The sequence below is a fragment of the Haliotis cracherodii genome, unplaced genomic scaffold, assembly GCF_022045235.1.
Source record: "Haliotis cracherodii isolate W230 unplaced genomic scaffold, xgHalCrac1.p SCAF_2, whole genome shotgun sequence".
NCBI lineage: Eukaryota > Metazoa > Mollusca > Gastropoda > Lepetellida > Haliotidae > Haliotis > Haliotis cracherodii.
Window position 1 is genome coordinate 75,915,673 of NW_027266275.1, and position 20,447 is coordinate 75,936,119.

General features: G+C 43.6%; 1 protein-coding gene across 1 annotated transcript; it reads right to left on the reverse strand.

Moving 5' to 3' along the window:
* Positions 1 to 924: 924 nt before the first annotated feature.
* LOC139469655 (uncharacterized) lies at positions 925 to 20,110 on the reverse strand. Its single transcript, XM_071251885.1, has 2 exons — positions 19,308 to 20,110; positions 925 to 2,607 (listed from the first exon to the last, which is right to left on the reverse strand). The coding sequence occupies exon 2, from the start codon at positions 2,561 to 2,563 to the stop codon at positions 2,138 to 2,140; it is 426 nt and encodes a 141-aa protein (XP_071107986.1). The 5' UTR covers positions 2,564 to 2,607; positions 19,308 to 20,110; the 3' UTR covers positions 925 to 2,137.
* Between the last annotated feature and the right edge of the window lie 337 nt (positions 20,111 to 20,447).

Sequence of the window (20,447 nt, forward strand, 5' to 3'; positions counted from 1 at the left end):
AGTCTAAATTGTGACGGAGCACCGTCCTCATGATTCACACGTGATTGTTGTGTATACAATCAGAGGGACATGATGATGGATTAAGTACCCCTGTATTTACCTCAATAAATCCGGGCCATGGAATATTGATGAAGAAAATGTAGGCATCGCGTGCAAATTGTCAGTAACTCATCTGCTCTCGCAGTGTTGTCAAACATGAAGGACAAGACAGCCATTTGCCTTGTATGACAACTGTCACTATGGTGAAGACGAGAGGTGTAATTATCCCACCACTGCCCTAACCCTACCAGCATGCTTTCACCTTTAGGGATTTAATAAGGGCTTAGCTTAAGCTGATGGTACAAATGTACACAGGTGCCCCTGGGTATTGCTCGCCAATATCGCCACTGCAGACTTTTTGCATCAATGGTGTATATTTATTCACAGTACCGGAAGTGACGTAAACACGGTGGTATAAGGGGGCATTATCAAGTCTGGCAACCATCTTGATAAACCAGCTTCCGGTGTTTCAAGTGTTTAAGGAGGCACTTGTAACACGGGGATGGATTGTGTCGACACCACAGCCAGGTGCGCCTCACAATTGACTGCGGCCATTATTCACCATGATGTACAGAGGAATCTCGTCAACACGACATACATACTGACCAACTGGCTTTACAAAGAATACGTATGACTCAACACTCTGTAAAACTCACTGTTAAAAATAACATTTACGTCCAGTGAGATGTTCAAAAGCCGTTCTGCACCCTAGATCGTGTTTATACATGTATATCGATCTAAGTTTTACTAAAACTCTTTTGTCTATTCTATATGCCCTTTGTCCTATTGGGTGTTCTACACACTCTAATGTCAAGTTGCCCCAAAGGAGTTGACTGAGATTTAGGCGGAAGAACCAGACAAGACGATGTATGATAACAACTGGGTTTATACCATAATCGACTACCGTTTGGCACAGTTTTCAATCTCACAGCCTTTCATAGCTCTAAGTATACATTGGTCGGCTCTAAGTGACATTCACAAACAAGTCAAAATTAACAAAGGACACAGCTGGAATGATAGAAGGAAAGGAGAGGAACACACACAATACTCACAGAATAATCAATAAACCATTAACGAATAGTAAGAATATAGTTGGAATGGTTGTATGTCTCCAATAGGGACGACATCGTATTCATAGTTCGTGTCTCAAATGAAGATAACACACGGTAATAGTCAGTGTTTGCAGTCAAATGAATACAGATTTTCCAGATTGTGAATCGTACTATGACGAGACGGAAAAACTAACGTGATTTGCAATTAGAGGTGATCGATACTGTCTTGGCTATCACGTCGATAAGATTCCCAGATCGCCATTGATTGGTGGGCTTACGAGGAGCACCAAGCGAAGATGGATCAAGTTTGAGTTTGGTGATTTTGATTACGACATTTGTACACTCTGGATGAACACCAGGAGCTAAGCAAACATATACAAACTTGCTATAATAGAAAATATCTATTTTCTGTCGACGAATAAAGTATATGTCAAAAGTCCCTTAGTAGATGGAAGATTGATGAAGCACAACGACTGGAGCCCATTTTGGGCGCCATAACAATGTCTCGGATGTCAATGATGGTCAACACAAACTGTCGACAAAAATAACTTGTCTCTGTCTGTAGATGAGCAATGGAATGATACGCGCACAGTAGACGGAGCAGCAGAGGACTGGGCCCCGTTTGGCCGGTAGAAGCACTGCTTGTGCTGCACAACATTTCTGGCGATGAGTACAAGCACAACACCATGCAGGTATCCGGACATGCTTCTATAGGCAGGCACGCTTTCTATAACATAAAAGTCCCAATCTTATTAAAGTGACGCAAATTGTATGTCCGCATCAACAGTTGTAAATTGTTGGTATTGGGTGATTTATGCTTTTCTGGAAACAGACAACTAGTTGTCCTATTTGTACCAGGTTCGAATCCTGTATATGGTGAATACAGGCTGGGAAAGTTTACGTGTCCTGCAGTCGGAATAGGTAGCACATGACCTCCATGGTGTGGGAAGCTGTAGCCGGTTCTGTCCAGGTTGAAAGCTTACATATCAATAATGCCGATACGAGAGGCGGAATTGTTTAACACGTCTTCAGTGGAGCATGGCGAATCAATAGCCTCTTCTCTTGACCATGGCGAAGTGTGTGAGCTGAAGCCCCCCTGCCTTCTTATCTCCACGCTCTAGTGTCCCGGTCACACAGTATCCCAACTGAAAGTCCGCCTGACTCACATTCGTCGTTAGATGCATCCGGAAATCGGGCTGAGGCTGTTCCTTGAACTTGCCTTGAATCATCATAGTTCCGTTACCTTTGTCAACCATCTTGCCTTTCGTCGTGGACTTCTTGGAACCTATAACTTCCACAATTTTACACTTGGATCGACTCCACCAGTAAGTTTTAAGTGTCCAGTAGGAGATGAGAGCAGGCTGGGCCCACCCTTCGTAAGGAAACAGCAAGACCTTGGTGGGGTAGCCCTCGTAGTTGAACACCTTCCGACAGCATTTCCCCCGGGTCTCGTAGTAGAACAGTTGAACCATTGTTGTTTGGTCTCCTCGACTCCTCTTGGTCGGCTCACATCATTCTGAAACAAAGATCAGGCAGCATTAGCCATAAGACGTCGTCATAAGCCGATCATATTCAAGACAATCTCGACACATGAGATGACTCATGAATTAAGAATAACTCATCGATTGAAAACCGATCTACAACCTTAAAGATATTCGAACCGTCGCCGACCTGACGGCCCTAACACCACGGAGCGTGTATCCGGCTGTATGTATGAAGGAAGGTGGACGGCTATAGTACCGATATATAGCAGAAATAAAATACAACACTTGTATCTGTATATAAGAGAGATGGGCCATGTATATATTTAAAAGGGGTGGACACACATGTGTATAAGAGAGATGAAACATATCTGTATATAAATCGGGTGATGCACGGTATTTGTGTATGTAACATATATTGAAAACGACACTGATATATGTATGGAAGGAACACGACCACAGCATATAAAGGGAGCAATGGGCACTAAGATTTACATGTAAGAAGGAGGGAAACGCCAATAGCAACGGCCAAAACGTATTGTATGTAAGAAAGAATGAACACGACGAATCTATCTGTACATAAGAATGAAGGAACACGGAAATTGCAATTGTATCTATGAAAGAAGGAACACAACCACTGCATTTATATTTAAGAAGTATGTAACAGGGCAATAAGACGACAATAGTATGTGTATCTAAGACATATGGAACACGGCAAAAACACGACAGAAGAATGTGTATCTAAGAAGTATGGAACACGGCAAAAACACGACAGAAGAATGTGTATCTAAGAAGTATGGAACACGGCAAAAACACGACAGAAGAATGTGTATCTAAGAAGTATGGAACACGGCAAAAACACGACAGAAGAATGTGTATCTAAGAAGTATGGAACACGGCAAAAACACGACAGAAGAATGTGTATCTAAGAAGTATGGAACACGGCAAAAACACGACAGAAGAATGTGTATCTAAGAAGTATGGAACACGGCAAAAACACGACAGAAGAATGTGTTTCTAAGAAGTATGGAACACGGCAATAATACGACAATAGTATGTGTATCTAAAACGTATGGAACACGGTAAAAACACGACAATAGTATGTGTATCTAAGAAGTATGGAACACGGCAATAACACGACAATAGTATGTGTTTCTAAAACGTATGGAACACGGTAAAAACACGACAATAGTATGTGTTTCTAAAACGTATGGATCACGGTAATAACACGATCACACTTTGTGTTTCTAAGAAGTATGGGCCACGGCGAAAACACGATGACAGTTTGTGTTTCTAAGAAGTATGGAACATGACAATAACACGACAATAGTATGTGTACCTAAGAAGTATGGAACACGGCAATAACACGACAACATTATGTGTATCTAAGAAGTATGGAACACGGCAATAGCATGACAATAGTATGTATATCTAAACAGTATGGAACACGGTAAAAACACGACAATAGTATGTGTATCTAAGCAGTATGGATCACGGTAATAACACGACAGTATGTGTATCTAAGAAGTATGGAACACGGCAATAACACGACAATATCATGTATATCTAAGAAATATGGAACACGGTAACAGTATATGTATGTAAGAAGGAAGGGCAAGACTGAGCGAGTCAATACAATAGTCACATTGGTAATAGTTCAGCCATATTGTGAATAGAATATTATCTTCACACATTATGAAAAGGAAAAAGTTGACAAGGGCAGTAATATATAACCAGTAGCGTATCACATGTCTACATTTGAAGCTAGATATATAAAACATAAAAAATAATGACATAATTTATAATAAAGTACTGCACTCACAGGTGGCACAGAAGTACTTATCACTGCAGAACTAATCGCTGCAGGACTAATCGCTGTAGTACTAATCACTGCAGTACTAATCGCTGCAATACTAATCGCTGCAGTACTTATCGCTGCAGTACTAATTGCTGTAGTACTTATCGCTGCAGTACTAATTGCCGTAGTACTAATCGCTGCAGTACTAATTGCTGCAGTACTAATCGCTGTAGTACTAATCACTGTAGTACTAATCGCTGCAGTACTAACCGCTCCTGTACGAATCACTGCAGTACTATCACTGCAGTACTAATTACTGTAGTACAAATCAGCCTTTACAGCAGCGTATCACATTTCAACAGAATCCACATTACATTACATAAGAGAACATGACGTCATAATATGAAATGTCAGCACCCGAGAATAAGCAGTCGCGAGTATGGGCGTAAAAAGGCAAACTAGTGTTTAAAACTATATGAATGGATCACTGAAAACCAGCGTATGGTATGTCTTAGAGGGATTGACTTGTTTTACCTCGTATTTCAGCCGTATCAGCAGATATTAAGTATTGCAGTTATTACAGTTTAGTTCGAGTGGTTGGCTGCATACACAACAATTCAAACAGTCGTCGGCACGTAAAGCATCGGGCCAGGGGATCTTTTCATCCCTGGAATGACCCGAAATGTCAACATCAAACGGCAGATAACTACTAACATTTGTTTCCATGGTAACAACTACATACGTCACCAACAATACAAATAACACGAGTTCTTCAAATTGTTTAACTGTGTCACGTACAATTGTAATTTCCCTGACCGCTGCTGAGGTCATTATTCCTCTCTACCCATTACCTTCTGACCACTAGTCTGCACACACACAACCTGCTAAACACGCACCTACTACCTGCTGAAGACACACCTACTACCTGCTGAACACACACACAACCTGCTGAACACACACCTACTACCTGCTGAACACACACACACACAGACACAACCTGTTGAACACACACCTGTCATCTGCTGAGCACACACACAACCTGCTGAACACAGACACAGCCTGCTGAACACACACACAGCCTGCTGAACACATACACAGCCTGCTGAACACGCACACAACCTGCTGAACACACACAACCTGCTGAACACACACACAGCCTGCTGAACACACCCACAACCTGCTGAACACACACACAACCTGCTGAACACACACACAGCCTGCTGAACACACCCACAACCTGCTGAACACACACACAGCCTGCTGAACACACCCACAACCTGCTGAACACACACACAGCCTGCTGAACACACCCACAACCTGCTGAACACACACACACAGCCTGCTGAACACATACACAGCCTGCTGAACACACACACAACCTGTTGAACACACACACAGCCTGCTGAACACACACACAACCTGCTGAACACACACACAACCTGCTGAACACACACACAGCCTGCTGAACACACACACAACCTGCTGAACACACACACAACCTGCTGAACACACACACAGCCTGCTGAACACACCCACAACCTGCTGAACACACACACAGCCTGCTGAAAACACACCTAATATCTGCTGAACACACACACAGCCTGCTGAACACACACAGCCTGCTGAACACACCCACAACCTGCTGAACACACACACAGCCTGCTGAAAACACACCTAATATCTGCTGAACACACCCACAACCTGCTGAACACACACAGCCTGCTGAACACACACCTAATATCTGCTGAACACACATACAACCTGCTGAACACACACACAGCCTGCTGAACACACACCTAATATCTGCTGAACACACCCACAACCTGCTGAACACACACACAGCCTGCTAAACACACGCACAGCCTGCTGAACACACACCTAATATCTGCTAAACACACACACAGCCTGCTGAACACACACACACACACACACACACACAGCCTGCTGAACACACACCTACTATCTGCTGAACACACACCTACTACCTGCTAAACACACATACAACCTGCTGAACACACACCTGTCATCTGCTGAACACACACACAACCTGCTGAACACACACCTACTCTCTGCTGAACACATATTAATAAAACTAAAGACACAAGCATTATGCGTAACCTGCATATCACCTGCTGCATTTAACCCTCCAAGTGATGTCGTGGGCCAGAAACTAACACTGACAATACAGTGCATTAACGGACTATGACAAAGAGTCTCGTCATCATCTGACAGGCCCATGAAGAATACTATAAAACACATGCCCATAGTGTCTGCCGCCTCTTTCTCCCGCCACATCTACACACGCACAGCACCTGTACTGCTGACAATACAGCCTAATTTGCCTGTTGCCATCTTCCCGTGTCAGGCTGATTACTGGCCAGAGCCCATCTATAATTAATGACCAGACATGATGCAAGTGTATGCACACGTCAGCCACTATAGCCCCCTGCAGGCGCACACTGCCTAGTATCCTCCAAACCATCCATGCACTCCCAGGCCCCCCTCTTCTCGCTATTGATTCTCCATAAGAACATAATGGCCCAAACATGCTTTCATAATGGCTCCTTAGATAAAAGGCTTCATTAGTATACACAGGCCTATCGTGTGCAGCGTTTGGGTGCTTCCTGGCCTATTTATTGTGTTCTGGTGATGCTAAGATTTTTTTGGATCGGGATGATGGTCAGCAATGCATGATCAAAAGGAATTTAGATCGGTGATTCAGGATGTAACAACACAATACTCCCACTGGGATCATATGATGGAATATTGGCTTTCACTGTCGCACTTTTCTATATATAATAATTACAACGTCTACGGAAATATAGATGGAATAGCATCTGTAGGTAGCACTGACACATGTAGTGAATGCTCTCAAAGGATGTCCAATGAAGACGTCACACAGAAGACGCCAGCATTCAGTCCAGCGGGTTCTTCAGGGTAATATGTGCACTCCCAATATAGTTGAAGCTGACCATGTTGAATGAGTATCTGTTCCATATGTTAGATGAATTATTAAAATACCAATATGAACAAAGCAGACGCTGTCCATGAAAGTTTATGAAACAGTATCTGGGAAAAAGAGACATCGATTTGTGGAGTCATCGTGGTTTCCCTGATCAATGGAATGACAAGCTTGATATTTGACGTGAAACACGTCGGTATCAACACCAAAGGGTTGCTTTAACAACTCACTAGTGTCGTATCCACTGGTGCCATGAGCTTCGTTAGCAACACGCCTCGTCTAACAAGCCATCACACAAGGAATATATGCTGGACGATGGAAAGGGCTGAGTTCGATGAACAATGAGGGTATGTAAGGGCGGAAAGAGACACAAACACAGAGGACTGAATAGAATAAATCACAATTATAGATATACCTGTAGACAGCAAGACAGGCAGCGAGACGCGCCAAGTCAGAATAATGGAAACAGAATTCTGGAATGTTGGAATGTGAGAATGTTAGAATACGGGTAGAGACACAAACAGCTGGTCAGACAGACAATGAGACTGAAAGACGCTGAGAGTAAATGTTAATGGCATTTCGAGAACAATAAGGCGCACACAGGACCGGTGTATGGACATTGAGACACGCGTGATGACCGAGCGGAGGACAGCAAGACAGCAACACAAAGCAATCAGTGAGTGAGTGAGTGTTGTGTTACGCCGCTTGTTTCAGAAACGTCTGGAAAGATTTCAATGCCAGAGAAGACCAACAATGGGTTTCACTATTTACTTTAAACATTTTGTATTCAACTTAACTTGAAAGGTATTGGCAAACAGGCCCAACTGGCTTCTGTCAATACCGCTCCCTGTTACGTAATTATGTTAACATCAAAACTTTAAGGGCAAGAAACAATACAAATTATATAATAAGAAGACCACTCATGTTACCAACACTACAGTCATGTGCGTATAAGCGTAAGATATATATACACAATGTACAAACCTACCACTATTTTATATAAAAAGACAGGTGAGGTGAAATGGGGTTTAACGTCGCGTCCAAGATTAGTGCACTTATATAGCGACGTGCATGCACGTGTAAGTGTGTGTGTGTGGCTACTTGTACTAGTCCGGACTGATGCCGATTTATAGTGCTAGCACACTGAGATACCATGTCGCAGTTTAACATGAATACCCCTCAGACACAGTATACTGACTCCGAACCGACCAGTCCTTGTTTTAGCCCCTTAATGCCGAGCGCCAGACAGGGTAACAACAAGTACCATCTTTTAACGACTTCTGGTATGACGTTACTGGGGATCGAACCCTGGACCTTCCGCTCTCCGAGCGGACGCTCTACCATTAGACCACGGAGGCGGTCTATAAAAAGACAGAAAGATATGGACAGACAGAAGTATCGCTTGTTAAATTCTTGTTACCACACAATGCTGTTTACAGATCAAAACCCTTTGTGTAATAGTACATAGTGTTTCTAATGTTACAATAAGTAGGACAAGCAAAGAGGAAGTGAAGTGGAGACTCCAAATGAAAACCACACTGACATGCTGCAATATTAATTTTGAATAATGTCTTTCAACGCTATGACTATTGAGATCACCGCATCCAAGTCTTACACGAGCATGGACAATTAGAAAATATCGAGTACCGTAATTTAAGTCAAGTATATACAACTTTTAGAAGTATCCAATGCCTTTTTAAGACACGTGTACGTGCTTGAATGCTTAACATCATCTGGTTACAGTTTTTTCAAAGGCGGGTGGTACCTGGAAGAAATGACTTACTGCAAAACGAAGTCTTTCAAAATATTTCTTGTAACTGAATACCATTTCTTTGTATTGGTTTTGTAATATGTAATGGTTATCTATATCTATCTGACGCAGATCAAGATTACACAGATAATCTGGTGCAATACTGTTTATCATTTTATAATATAATCACTATTTGTACCCATGTACATTTCTGGTGTCCCCCGCCATGATATTGCTGGAATATTGCTAAAAGCGGCGTAAAACCATACTCAGTCAGTCAGTCAGTATACCCATGTAAGGAATAGAACCCGAGCGACGTGACGAGTGAACGCTTTAACCACGAGGCTACCCCATCGTGAAGAAATATACACAGCATAATAACAGAGAGATTCAAAATATACGTATAGGACAGATCGATAGACAGAAAGACGACAGAGATATAAACAGTTAGGAGAGGTGAAATAGGGTTTTATGTTGCCTGTAAGATTAGTTCACATATCCTGACTGCCGAACGCCAGACATGGTATATGTACAGTCAGACATACAATATAAGGATATATATATATATGTATGTGTGTGTGTGTGTGTGTGTGTGTGTGTGTGTGTGTGTGTGTGTGTGTGTGTGTGTGTGTGTGTGTGTGTGTGTGTGTGTGTGTGTGTGTGTGTGTGTGTGTGTGTGTGTGTGTGTGTGTGTGTATACGTCTTGACGGACAGAAACGTGAAAGATGTGTATACAGTAAGTATATTATGTAGATAGAAACAGTTTAACATGAAGAATACAAGACATACCAATAGACAGAGCAAAGGGCAGAGAGGAAACGAGAATAAGACAATAGAAAGATGAACACTGAGAAAAACAGTAATTAAAGACAGTGCTACAAACACACACATAGAGAAACACATACACACACAAACAGACACATACAGACCCATACACATAGACACACATACATACACATATACATACTCACAGACCAATATACAGACACACATACAGAAACACATACAGCCACACAGACACATATAGACACACAAACCGACACACTGATAACCCAGCGAGACATTGCCCTTACCGGAAGTCTCTGATTTGTCCAGACATTTTATGCCGACCGCGCTGTGGATGTATTCACATCTACTATTGTAGTGTAACTGACTGATTCACAGTGATTGTAAGTAATTCCCCGACCTTGTAAAGCAGCGGCAGCTGCCTGCACACACACCAGCGCAACACATTACTAACAGGAATGCTGGTCCCCCGGGAGGGTCGCGATGTCGGTCACACGCTGCATCAACGTGATGGGGATGCTGGTGACGGCGGGTATTCGCCAAGGTGCTCAATGGGGCCTACTCAGCACGGATCAATACTGAAACTTCAACACCAATTGTAAACTGGGAATTTGTTGTATTCAAGGCTGGTTTCAGAAGGAGACCAGAACACATTTGCGTCCTGCTGATGATCAGCGTCTGGGTCTGATTTGACAGATTTAGAAAGGCGACTCTGGGGATACGTCGCTTCAGACTTCCTTGTGAATAAAGCGACAAAACCATTTCTATAATCATAAGAAATCTCGACTACAAGCAGGGTCGATTGCACGACTCCGACATTATCATGAGCATGTTTTTATGAATCACTATCACATAATGGGATTGGGAGGAGGTATTCGCGAAAATGTGAGCGTATCCTGCCCCACCGGTAGCCTGCGTCACAAACACACGCAAAGGCAAGTTAAATATTCCCTTGAAAAACAATCACGGGAACGTTTGGTACAAGTCAAAGCAAGGAATTGCATCATACATCATTGTTGTCACTGATACGTCTCATTTGGAAACCCCTGAACCCTCATCAAACAACTTTTTGAGCAAGCATTGTATGATGCTCTTTGACTATTTGATTGTGCCTCTAAAGTTGTAAAATATAGACATAACGGCTGGAGCTGTGGAGTATTGCTGGACATACAAATCATGATATGTTCATCAAACATAAAACATGATTAAACCAGTACACATACATCATTAAAGGGCTGGGGTTGCTGGAATATTGCTGGACATACAATTCATGATAAGTTCAGCTGGAACATCAAACATGATTAAACCAGGTACACATACATCATTAAAGGACTGGGGAATATTGTTCAACATAAAGGGAAAGTTGACTATTAGCCCTTACCGCTCTTCTCATAGTCTTGTGGATAGTTTTTGTGTGTGTCACTCTGCATAGATCTAAATATGAAACAGATGAGGAGGGTTTTGATTTAGACACCAAAGGCTGGAGCTGCTGGAATATTGCTTGACACGCGTAGCACATCACACACAACACAACCATATCACAAACACAACACAACCACAGCACAACCACATCACAACCACATCAAACACAACACAAACAAAACACAACCACAGCACAACCACATCACAACCACATCAAACACAACACAGCCATAGCACAACCACATCACAACCACACCAAACACAACACAACCACAGCACAACCACAGCATAACCACAACACAACCACAGCACAACCACAACACAACCACAACACAAACACAACACAACACAACCACAGCACAACCACAACACATCCACAACACATCCACAACACAACCACAACACAACAACAACACAACCACAACACAACCACAACACAACCACAGCATAACCACAGCACAACCACAGCACAACCACATCACTACCACATCGAACCAAACCATTCTCTAAAGGCACATGTAACAGTACATGACTGTAACGGGTTCTGTTTGATTCGAATACGAATACTCCTTGCATCAGTTTGGATTAACACCGCGGTATTATCATGACAAGAAACATACCATGACATGTCAGCTGGACCGGGGAACGTCTGATGTGGCACAGGTCGCAGACGTTTATCATGACAAGAAACATACCATGACATGTCAGCTGGACCGGGGAACGTCTGATGTGGCACAGGTCGCAGACGTTTATCATGACAAGAAACATACCATGACATGTCAGCTGGACCGGGGAACGTCTGATGTGGCACAGGTCGCAGACGTTTATCATGACAAGAAACATACCATGACATGTCAGCTGGACCGGGGAACGTCTGATGTGGCACAGGTCGCAGACGTTTATCATGACAAGAAACATACCATGACATGTCAGCTGGACCGGGGAACGTCTGATGTGGCACAGGTCGCAGACGTTTATCACTCCGGGCAAACAAACCACAACGTAAGGTGCACGACCAAGGATCATATTGAGGGAGAATATTGGATTCGTAATCAAAATGAAAATCTGCACCAAGAACCCAAGGGACACTTAATGTGTAGGGTGATGGTCACCCGTACCCTGGACACCTGGAGTCATTTTACTGTAATAACAACAATGAGTTCTATTTTCGGTGGTCTCTTCTTTTGTGATAAATTAGAAATACCCTAGGGGTTCGAACCTCGGTACGAAATTCATGTATGTACGTCAATATCTCTTAATTTGTCAACACATCGATATAATACGTTGACTAATCGCCTCAATAATTTCAGTTTGCACAATCGTTTCATTTTAAAGGTACAAGATGTCTTGCAATTGGCAATTGTTCAGAATCAATAACAGTGAGGCGTCAAACACGATAGCCTGAATGATTGGGTGAAGCTCAAACACTATAGCCCAAGTAACGGAGTGAGGCGTCAAACACTACAGTCTGGGTGACGGGGTAAGGCTCAAACACTATAGCCTGAGAGACGGGGTGAGGCTCAAACACTATGACCCAAGTAACGGGTCGAGGTGCAAAACACTATAGCCTGAGTGATGGGGTGAGGCTCAAACACTATAGCCTGAGTGACGGGGTGAAGCTCAAACACTATAGCCTGAGTGACTGGGTGAGGCTCAAACTTAATAGCCTGAGTGACTGGGTGAAGCTCAAACACTATAGCCTGAGTGACTGGGTGAGGCTCAAACACTAATACCTGAGTGACTGGGTGAGGCTCAAACACTATAGCCTGAGTGACTGGGTGAGGCTCAAACACTAATACCTGAGTGACTGGGTGAGGTTCAAACACTATAGCCTGAGTGACTGGGTGAGGCTCAAACACTATAGCCTGAGTGACTGGGTGAGGCTCAAACACTAATACCTGAGTGACTGGGTGAGGCTCAAACACTATAGCCTGTGTGACTGGGTGAGGCTCAAACACTATAGCCTGAGTGACTGGGTGAGGCTCAAACACTAATACCTGAGTGACTGGGTGAGGCTCAAACACTATAGCCTGAGTGACTGGGTGAGGCTGAAACACTATAGCCTGAGTGACTGGGTGAGGCTCAAACACTATAGCTTCAATGGTGGGGTGAGGCTCAAACACTATAGCCTGAGTGACTGGGTGAGGCTCAAACACTACAGCCTCAATGGTGGGGTGAGGCTCAAACACTATAGCCTGAGTGACGGGGTGAAGCTCAAACACTAATACCTGAGTGACTGGGTGAGGCTCAAACACTATAGCCTGAGTGACGAGGTGAGGCGTCAAACAATATAGCCTGAATGACGAGGTGAGGCGTCAAACACAATAGCCTGAGTGACGGGGTGAGGCAAGGGTGTATCCCTTCATGTTGTAGGTTGCCTGTCTCGTCATGTCTCGTCATGGATTTCATGTCTTTATTCATTTCAGATGCGTGTTGTGAATATTGTACACTGATTAGCATTTGTAACTTTGGATAACGTCTCCCTGTTGAACTGATACTTTAAAATGACTGCATATCGTCCAACCAAAGGTCATGACTACCCAACACGGACTGCCAAATCACAAAAAAGTATCCCTCTTTTTTCAAAAAGGTGTATCCACAGTTAGTACATACGACAGTAACTGCTTCCATTAACTTCCTTCAGAACATGTACAAAAGCGACAAAAGACCCTCCACATTCACAAGAAATCTTCGCCAATAGTCGACCACACACCATGCGCGCGTTCACGAACCACCACCAATCAGCGATGACACCAGGTGTTCGCGAAAAGGCACAAATGACATTCGACTTTATCAAATGACCGTTATGACACTCGGGGGACATGTGAGCAAGCATGTCCTGTCCTACCTGTGACACGTCACGTGAAGAAGACTATCCTATCCTACGTTTATGCCCCATTTGATCGACACATGTGCAAGACTGTCCTATCCTGCGTTTAAGACACCAGGTGATCGACACATGGGTAAGACTGTCCTATCCTGCGTTTAAGACACCAGGTGATCGACACATGGGTAAGACTGTCCTATCCTACGTTTAAGACACCAGGTGATCGACACATGTGCAAGACTGTCTTTTCCTGCGTTTAAGACACCAGGTGATCGACACATGGGCAAGACTGTCTTTTCCTGCGTTTAAGACACCAGGTGATCGACACATGGGCAAGACTGTCCTATCCTACGTTTAAGACACCAGGCGATCGACACATGGGCAAGACTGTCCTATCCTACGTTTAAGACACCAGGCGATCGACACATGGGCAAGACTGTCCTACCCTACGTTTAAGACACCAGGTGATCGACACATGGGCAAGACTGTCCTATCCTACGTTTAAGACACCAGGTGATCGACACATGGGCAAGATTGTCCTATCCTACGTTTAAGACACCAGGTGATCGACACATGGGCAAGACTGTCCTATCCTACGTTTAAGACACCAGGCGATCGACACATGGGCAAGACTGTCCTATCCTACGTTTAAGACACCAGGCGATCGACACATGGGCAAGACTGTCCTACCCTACGTTTAAGACACCAGGCGATCGACACATGGGCAAGACTGTCCTATCCTACGTTTAAGACACCAGGTGATCGACACATGGGCAAGACTGTCCTATCCTACGTTTAAGACACCAGGCGATCGACACATGGGCAAGACTGTCCTATCCTACGTTTAAGACACCAGGCGATCGACACATGGGCAAGACTGTCCTTCTCTGCTAGGAGAATGGCTTATGACTGCAACCATTAAAAAACCTCTACGACGACATTCTCAATGAGTTGGATGTCCATCAGAATGATTGATTTCGGTACCCTTGGGCGGTAGGTGACGAAAATAGTTAATAAATATACGCTAAGGATCGCCTTCCGATATAGAAACGCATAAAAGATGCTTATACCATTGACAGAAATTCTGCCCAAGGGTTTCTACCTTGTATAAGCGTAGAACCATGTCTGTCAGCAGTACAACCCGGTGCCTTGCTGGAGTTGTATCAACAGCTGTTGAAATATTGCAGACTCCAGGCTTATAGTTGTACACGCTGATATCACACTGCAATAATAGCCAAACAGTTATGTTCACATGTCAATGCGTAATTGCAGCACATTTCAAACGTCTCGTTGTTTTTGAAAGGATGCTTCGTCAAAGTTTCAACAGATTTCTTTTTATGTTTCATCAGTTCAACATCTGCCAGTGGTTCTTTTGAAGGAAGTGTCAGTGTCGAATGAGTTTTAAACGAATTCTTCAATGTGATGGGTTTCATCACTGCTTCCAGCATGTCTGAAGTCGTCAAGAAGCAGATGCACGGCGATTTAAGTCGAGTGACGCTTTCAATTATCCTATATTGGATTATAATAGGTTCTCTCTCGCCCCCGCATTCACTGCCACGATGAATTAGAACACATGTTCTGGTGTCTGACACATTTCGCCATTATGTAACTCAAAATTAGAGCTGATGTGGTTTTGTAATAGAAATGGTCCATTAATGTATTTCAATGATAGTGGCATAAGAATTTGTGGCGTCAGTAGGCTGAAAGAGTTCCTAGCTTTACTACCTCTCCTTGCAGCAGTCATCAGTGATTAGGAGGAGATTCATTTCCGACCTGGCCCTAGAAGCCCCTAGATTCAGATGGTGACCTCTGATGTACGGTATAAGAAAGTTCGGATAAGCTTTAACGTCATACATAGAATCCAATCTGATCCTAGAAGCAAGTAGCTTCAGAATACGAACCCTGCTGTATGGTATAACACTTTCACACGTGGCCTTAATGTCAAACATAGAAACAAGTAGCTTCAGAATATGACCCTTGCTGTATGGTATAACGTTCACGTGTGGCCTTAATGTCAAACATAGAAACAAGTAGCTTCAGAATATGACCCTTGCTGTATGGTATAACACGTTCACGTGTGGCCTTAATGTCAAACATAGAAACAAGTAGCTTCAGAATATGACCCTTGCTGTGTGGTAGAACACGTTCACATGTGGCCTTAATGTCAAACATAGAAACAAGTAGCTTCAGAATACGATCCTTGCTGTATGGTATAACACGTTCACTTGTAGCCTTAATGTCATAGATCCTAGAAGCAAGTAGGTTTATGGATACAATTTAGATATAGCCTGGAAAGTCACAGTTTGCTGTGTCGAATGGCAAGTTAGAAGGGACCCACATTTCTTGCCTTGGTGACAAAAGGAAGTAGCAGTTGATGTGACCATTGCATTTAAGAAACGACAAACACTCATTCATTTCCATCGACTATAGATCTCATTGTGAACCGGAACCCATCTCTCGTCATCCGATGAAGACCTTAAGGATATAAAGAATCAGATGTAGCTCTTACTCAGGTACTTTTCGACAGATGAGTCAGATCTAGTGTTGGAAGGGCTGGCAAATACAGGAGTACCCCGGGTCCAAGTGTCAGTATGTGAATAGATCTGGTTAGGACTGTCAAATACAGGAGCACACCGGGTCTATAGTGTCAGAATGTAAATAGATCTGGTCAGGACTGTCAAATACAGGAGCACACCGGGTCTATAGTGTCAGAATGTAAATAGATCTGGTCAGGACTGTCAAATACAGGAGCATAGTATTACCAAGTCTAGTGTCACTATGAGAGTAGATATCACGTATCTAGTGGCACTATGCGAGTAGATCTAGTGTGGGCTGTAAAATACTGGAGCATTCATGCATCTATTGCAGCTCCTGTTGTCATATATGCCATCACATAAAGCCATTTGCTGCATACAGTGATTCAAATGTAGACCTTACTGTCATCACATCATGGCATTAGCCACAGAAGGAGCTCCTAGTGTCTAACCCGGGGTCAGGTTCACCAAGTTGGGAAATGGTTGCCTAAATATGCAGTAATAAGATGAACTATATGTGAATTGTACAACTGCCCCCTGCCATGTCGAACATGTATGATGTGAAATTGTTCCCATAATGTTGAACATGTAGCATGACAAATCTCCTCGGTCGACCGATCCCCCAGATAGTTCCATGAATCGTTATCCTCGGTATGTACGACCAAAGCTCCGCCCCATGTTGACAAGACTGACTAGACAAACACGTCATGTCTCAGCTAGTGCTAATATGTACGATTTGGATAACCGTCCGAGGAGACACCTAATCTGTAGAACAAACAGTAAGGCACATTTACCCTTATCTAATCAGTCTCCAGCATGAAACTAGTCAGTTATTGCAGTGTGGAAACGAGCACTGCATTATAACAGTGAGAAATCCCAGTCTGGCATGAGTGAGTGAGTGGATTGAGTTTGACGCCACGGGGTAACAGATACATAGGCTTTTGGCGAAATCCGCGATATAGTACTGGCAAACCAGGGACCACAATCCGCTGTATAGTACTGGCAAACCAGGGACCACAATCCGCTATATAGTACTGGCAAACCAGGGACCACAATCCGCTATATAGTACTGGCACACCAAGGACCACAATCCGCGATATAGTACTGGCAAACCAGGGCCACAATCCGCTATATAGTACTGGTAAACCAGGGACCACAATCCGCTATATAATACTGGCCAACCAAGGGCCACAATCAGCTGTATAGTACTGGCAAACCAAGGACCACAATCCGCTATATAGCACTGGCAAACCAAGGACCACAATCCGCGATATAGTACTGGCAAACCAGAGACTACAATCCGCTATATAGTACTGGAAAACTAAGGACTACATTCTGATAGAATCTGGGGTTCGAAACCTCGACAAGCAGAAAAGTCAAGAACTAGAAATCTTTGACAATTGGACCAATAGAGACATCCAAGGAGAGATCCAAGCAATATCACATGTAAATAAATAACGCCAACGCCAGAGAATAACCACCCTCGATTATCCGCCGAGACAGATTCCACTGGGCAAGATCAGGATGATAACAATATGGATCACTGAAATCAGCGATGACACACGGTGTTCAGAAACCTCGTCAGATGAATGCAGAAATCTTTGGTGGGGATTAGAACAGAGATATGAAATCATGAAGAAACAAACATAAGTCAACCTATCTGTAAACCCGGACCCACCAGCCTCTACCCAACCGTACAATGTATACAAAATACAAGTGTGTTATTACTTCTAAACAGGAATCCGAAAAGTGACGGATCTAGATTTCCATAATATAATATTCACTTAAGCCTGTTCAGGAACAGGCATTAGTACCAGTGAATGACAAGACGAGAGTTAGGCGTAACGTAATGGATCAGCATAGGTTCTAGACATACACTACCGGTTTATATCCAGTAGGCACCTGATAGAGGGACGTCGTGTCTGGCCACAGATGCAGCGTCATCAGCTGTAATCATCCATGGACAGACTGTATCATCTGGTATCAAACAACGAGAGGGAAGCAAAGATCATATTGCTTCATGTCAGGGCAGAATCAGCTCGCCGACAATAATTAAAGTCATTGGCAGTCTTGATATACAGCTGATCATTGATATTCCCCGTAACCGAATCGTCAAAAGATATTAAGATGTTTGAAAATCATAGGCGACATTTAAGGAAGTTGTCCAGGCAACCCTATGTATATCTCCTGTTTCAGCCCTATTATCTGGACACTTACACTTCGACTCTAGTGAAGACACGCCGACACTTTGTTTATAAACACATACCAATATATCCTTGAGCTACAGAACAGTTGAAGTTGAATAAGCTTTTGAAAATCTTATGAACAATGTCCCCAACCTATATAGGTACCAGAACACCACGACCAGCCTGTATAAGAATCTAGCCAATATACACGGAAAGGTCACCCTAGTATCCAGAGAATTGTATTCATCAATTGTTTTGTTGGGAACAATTGTACCTTGTAATTAGATTGTCTCGCTCAGACAAGGTCTGGGAAAGTTTTCAAGATCGATACAAACTACGACGACAAGTTAATTACTTGTGAGAGGAAAACAATGATACGATGCATGGTGGGCGCGGATGAAGCAGTAACCTAACCTCCCTAGTCCCCATCCACAGCAAAACGCGAGTCGATACATCAAAGACAGCCTTACCTCGAGGAGTGGGAGAGAGATGGCTCAATCTTTGGTCGTGGTAGTGCCTGGTCCTCACTCGTTGCTTCAGCCCTCGGCGTTACACTTTCTGTTACACTAGCTGCCTCATATATTAGATACTGTAGTCCACATTGTCCATCGACCAATGGCGTGCTTCCATTTCCCGACCAAGCGATGGCACTTGTGGGGCAGAGGATAGACCCTCCCTTATCCAGTCGACAGCAACGTTAGGGATTCAATGTTACATGCAATTGTGCATAATTATCTTCGAACACAAACAGTTCCCGCTAACAACCATCCAAGCTTGCTGGCGATGCTTCGTGCGACTGAGGACGTTCCAGCAGCTAATGAGCTATCTCTAACAAACCAAACTGCCCGCCGATCGAGATCAGATATTCCAGTAGCGCTTGTTGCGGCAAGCGTTTAATTAGAAGTCTACTCCATTAAACAAGACTGGAATCAAATTGATGAACGTAGGTAGAAAGGGGTGAATTTGGGAGCGATCGACCCCAGCTTTCTATCTGATAGGCAGCGTGCTCTCTTCGGAACGAGGTGGCTGGCTTGTACACAGGGGCGCGGACACCAGCACTTCTTGGATTAGATTAAAGGCAGTTCGATTCAAGGATCTATCTGTGCTGCGGGAATTTGTGCCAATTACGGGCAAATGAAATGCACAAATATTGATCCCTCGCCCCTTCCGACTAAAGCTAAAACAATATGATGAACGTGAGTCCGAAATTCAACACGTCATGAAGTGGACGTGCCAGATCGGGCACAGTAAACACCAGTGCCACAGCCAGCTTCCATATGTGTTTCCATCTTCCTCTTTCATATCCTCCTCGCTGTAAGAACCTTAACATGTGACTCCCGCCTGAAACCTTTGTACCAATTATTGCATCGATTGCTGGGAGTTTCTCGGCGGTGTTTTAAAAGACTATGTAGAAAGCAATCATTCTATGTCATTACCACGCGGTGCCTTCTACTGTATGGACGTAATACATTTATCCTAACACACCGGGACATTTGGACTCATTCATAATACCACGGGGCCAAACTACTGGGGCATTTGTATGGTTGGGTTGGCGCTGTTGAATCCCTTCAGCACTAGCCTCACGATCAAAGCAACCAAACTCGGGTCTG

Bases quoted from the DNA above. Each gene is read 5' to 3' on its own strand.
- LOC139469655 (XM_071251885.1), bottom strand. From the start codon at position 2,563: ATGGTTCAACTGTTCTACTACGAGACCCGGGGGAAATGCTGTCGGAAG.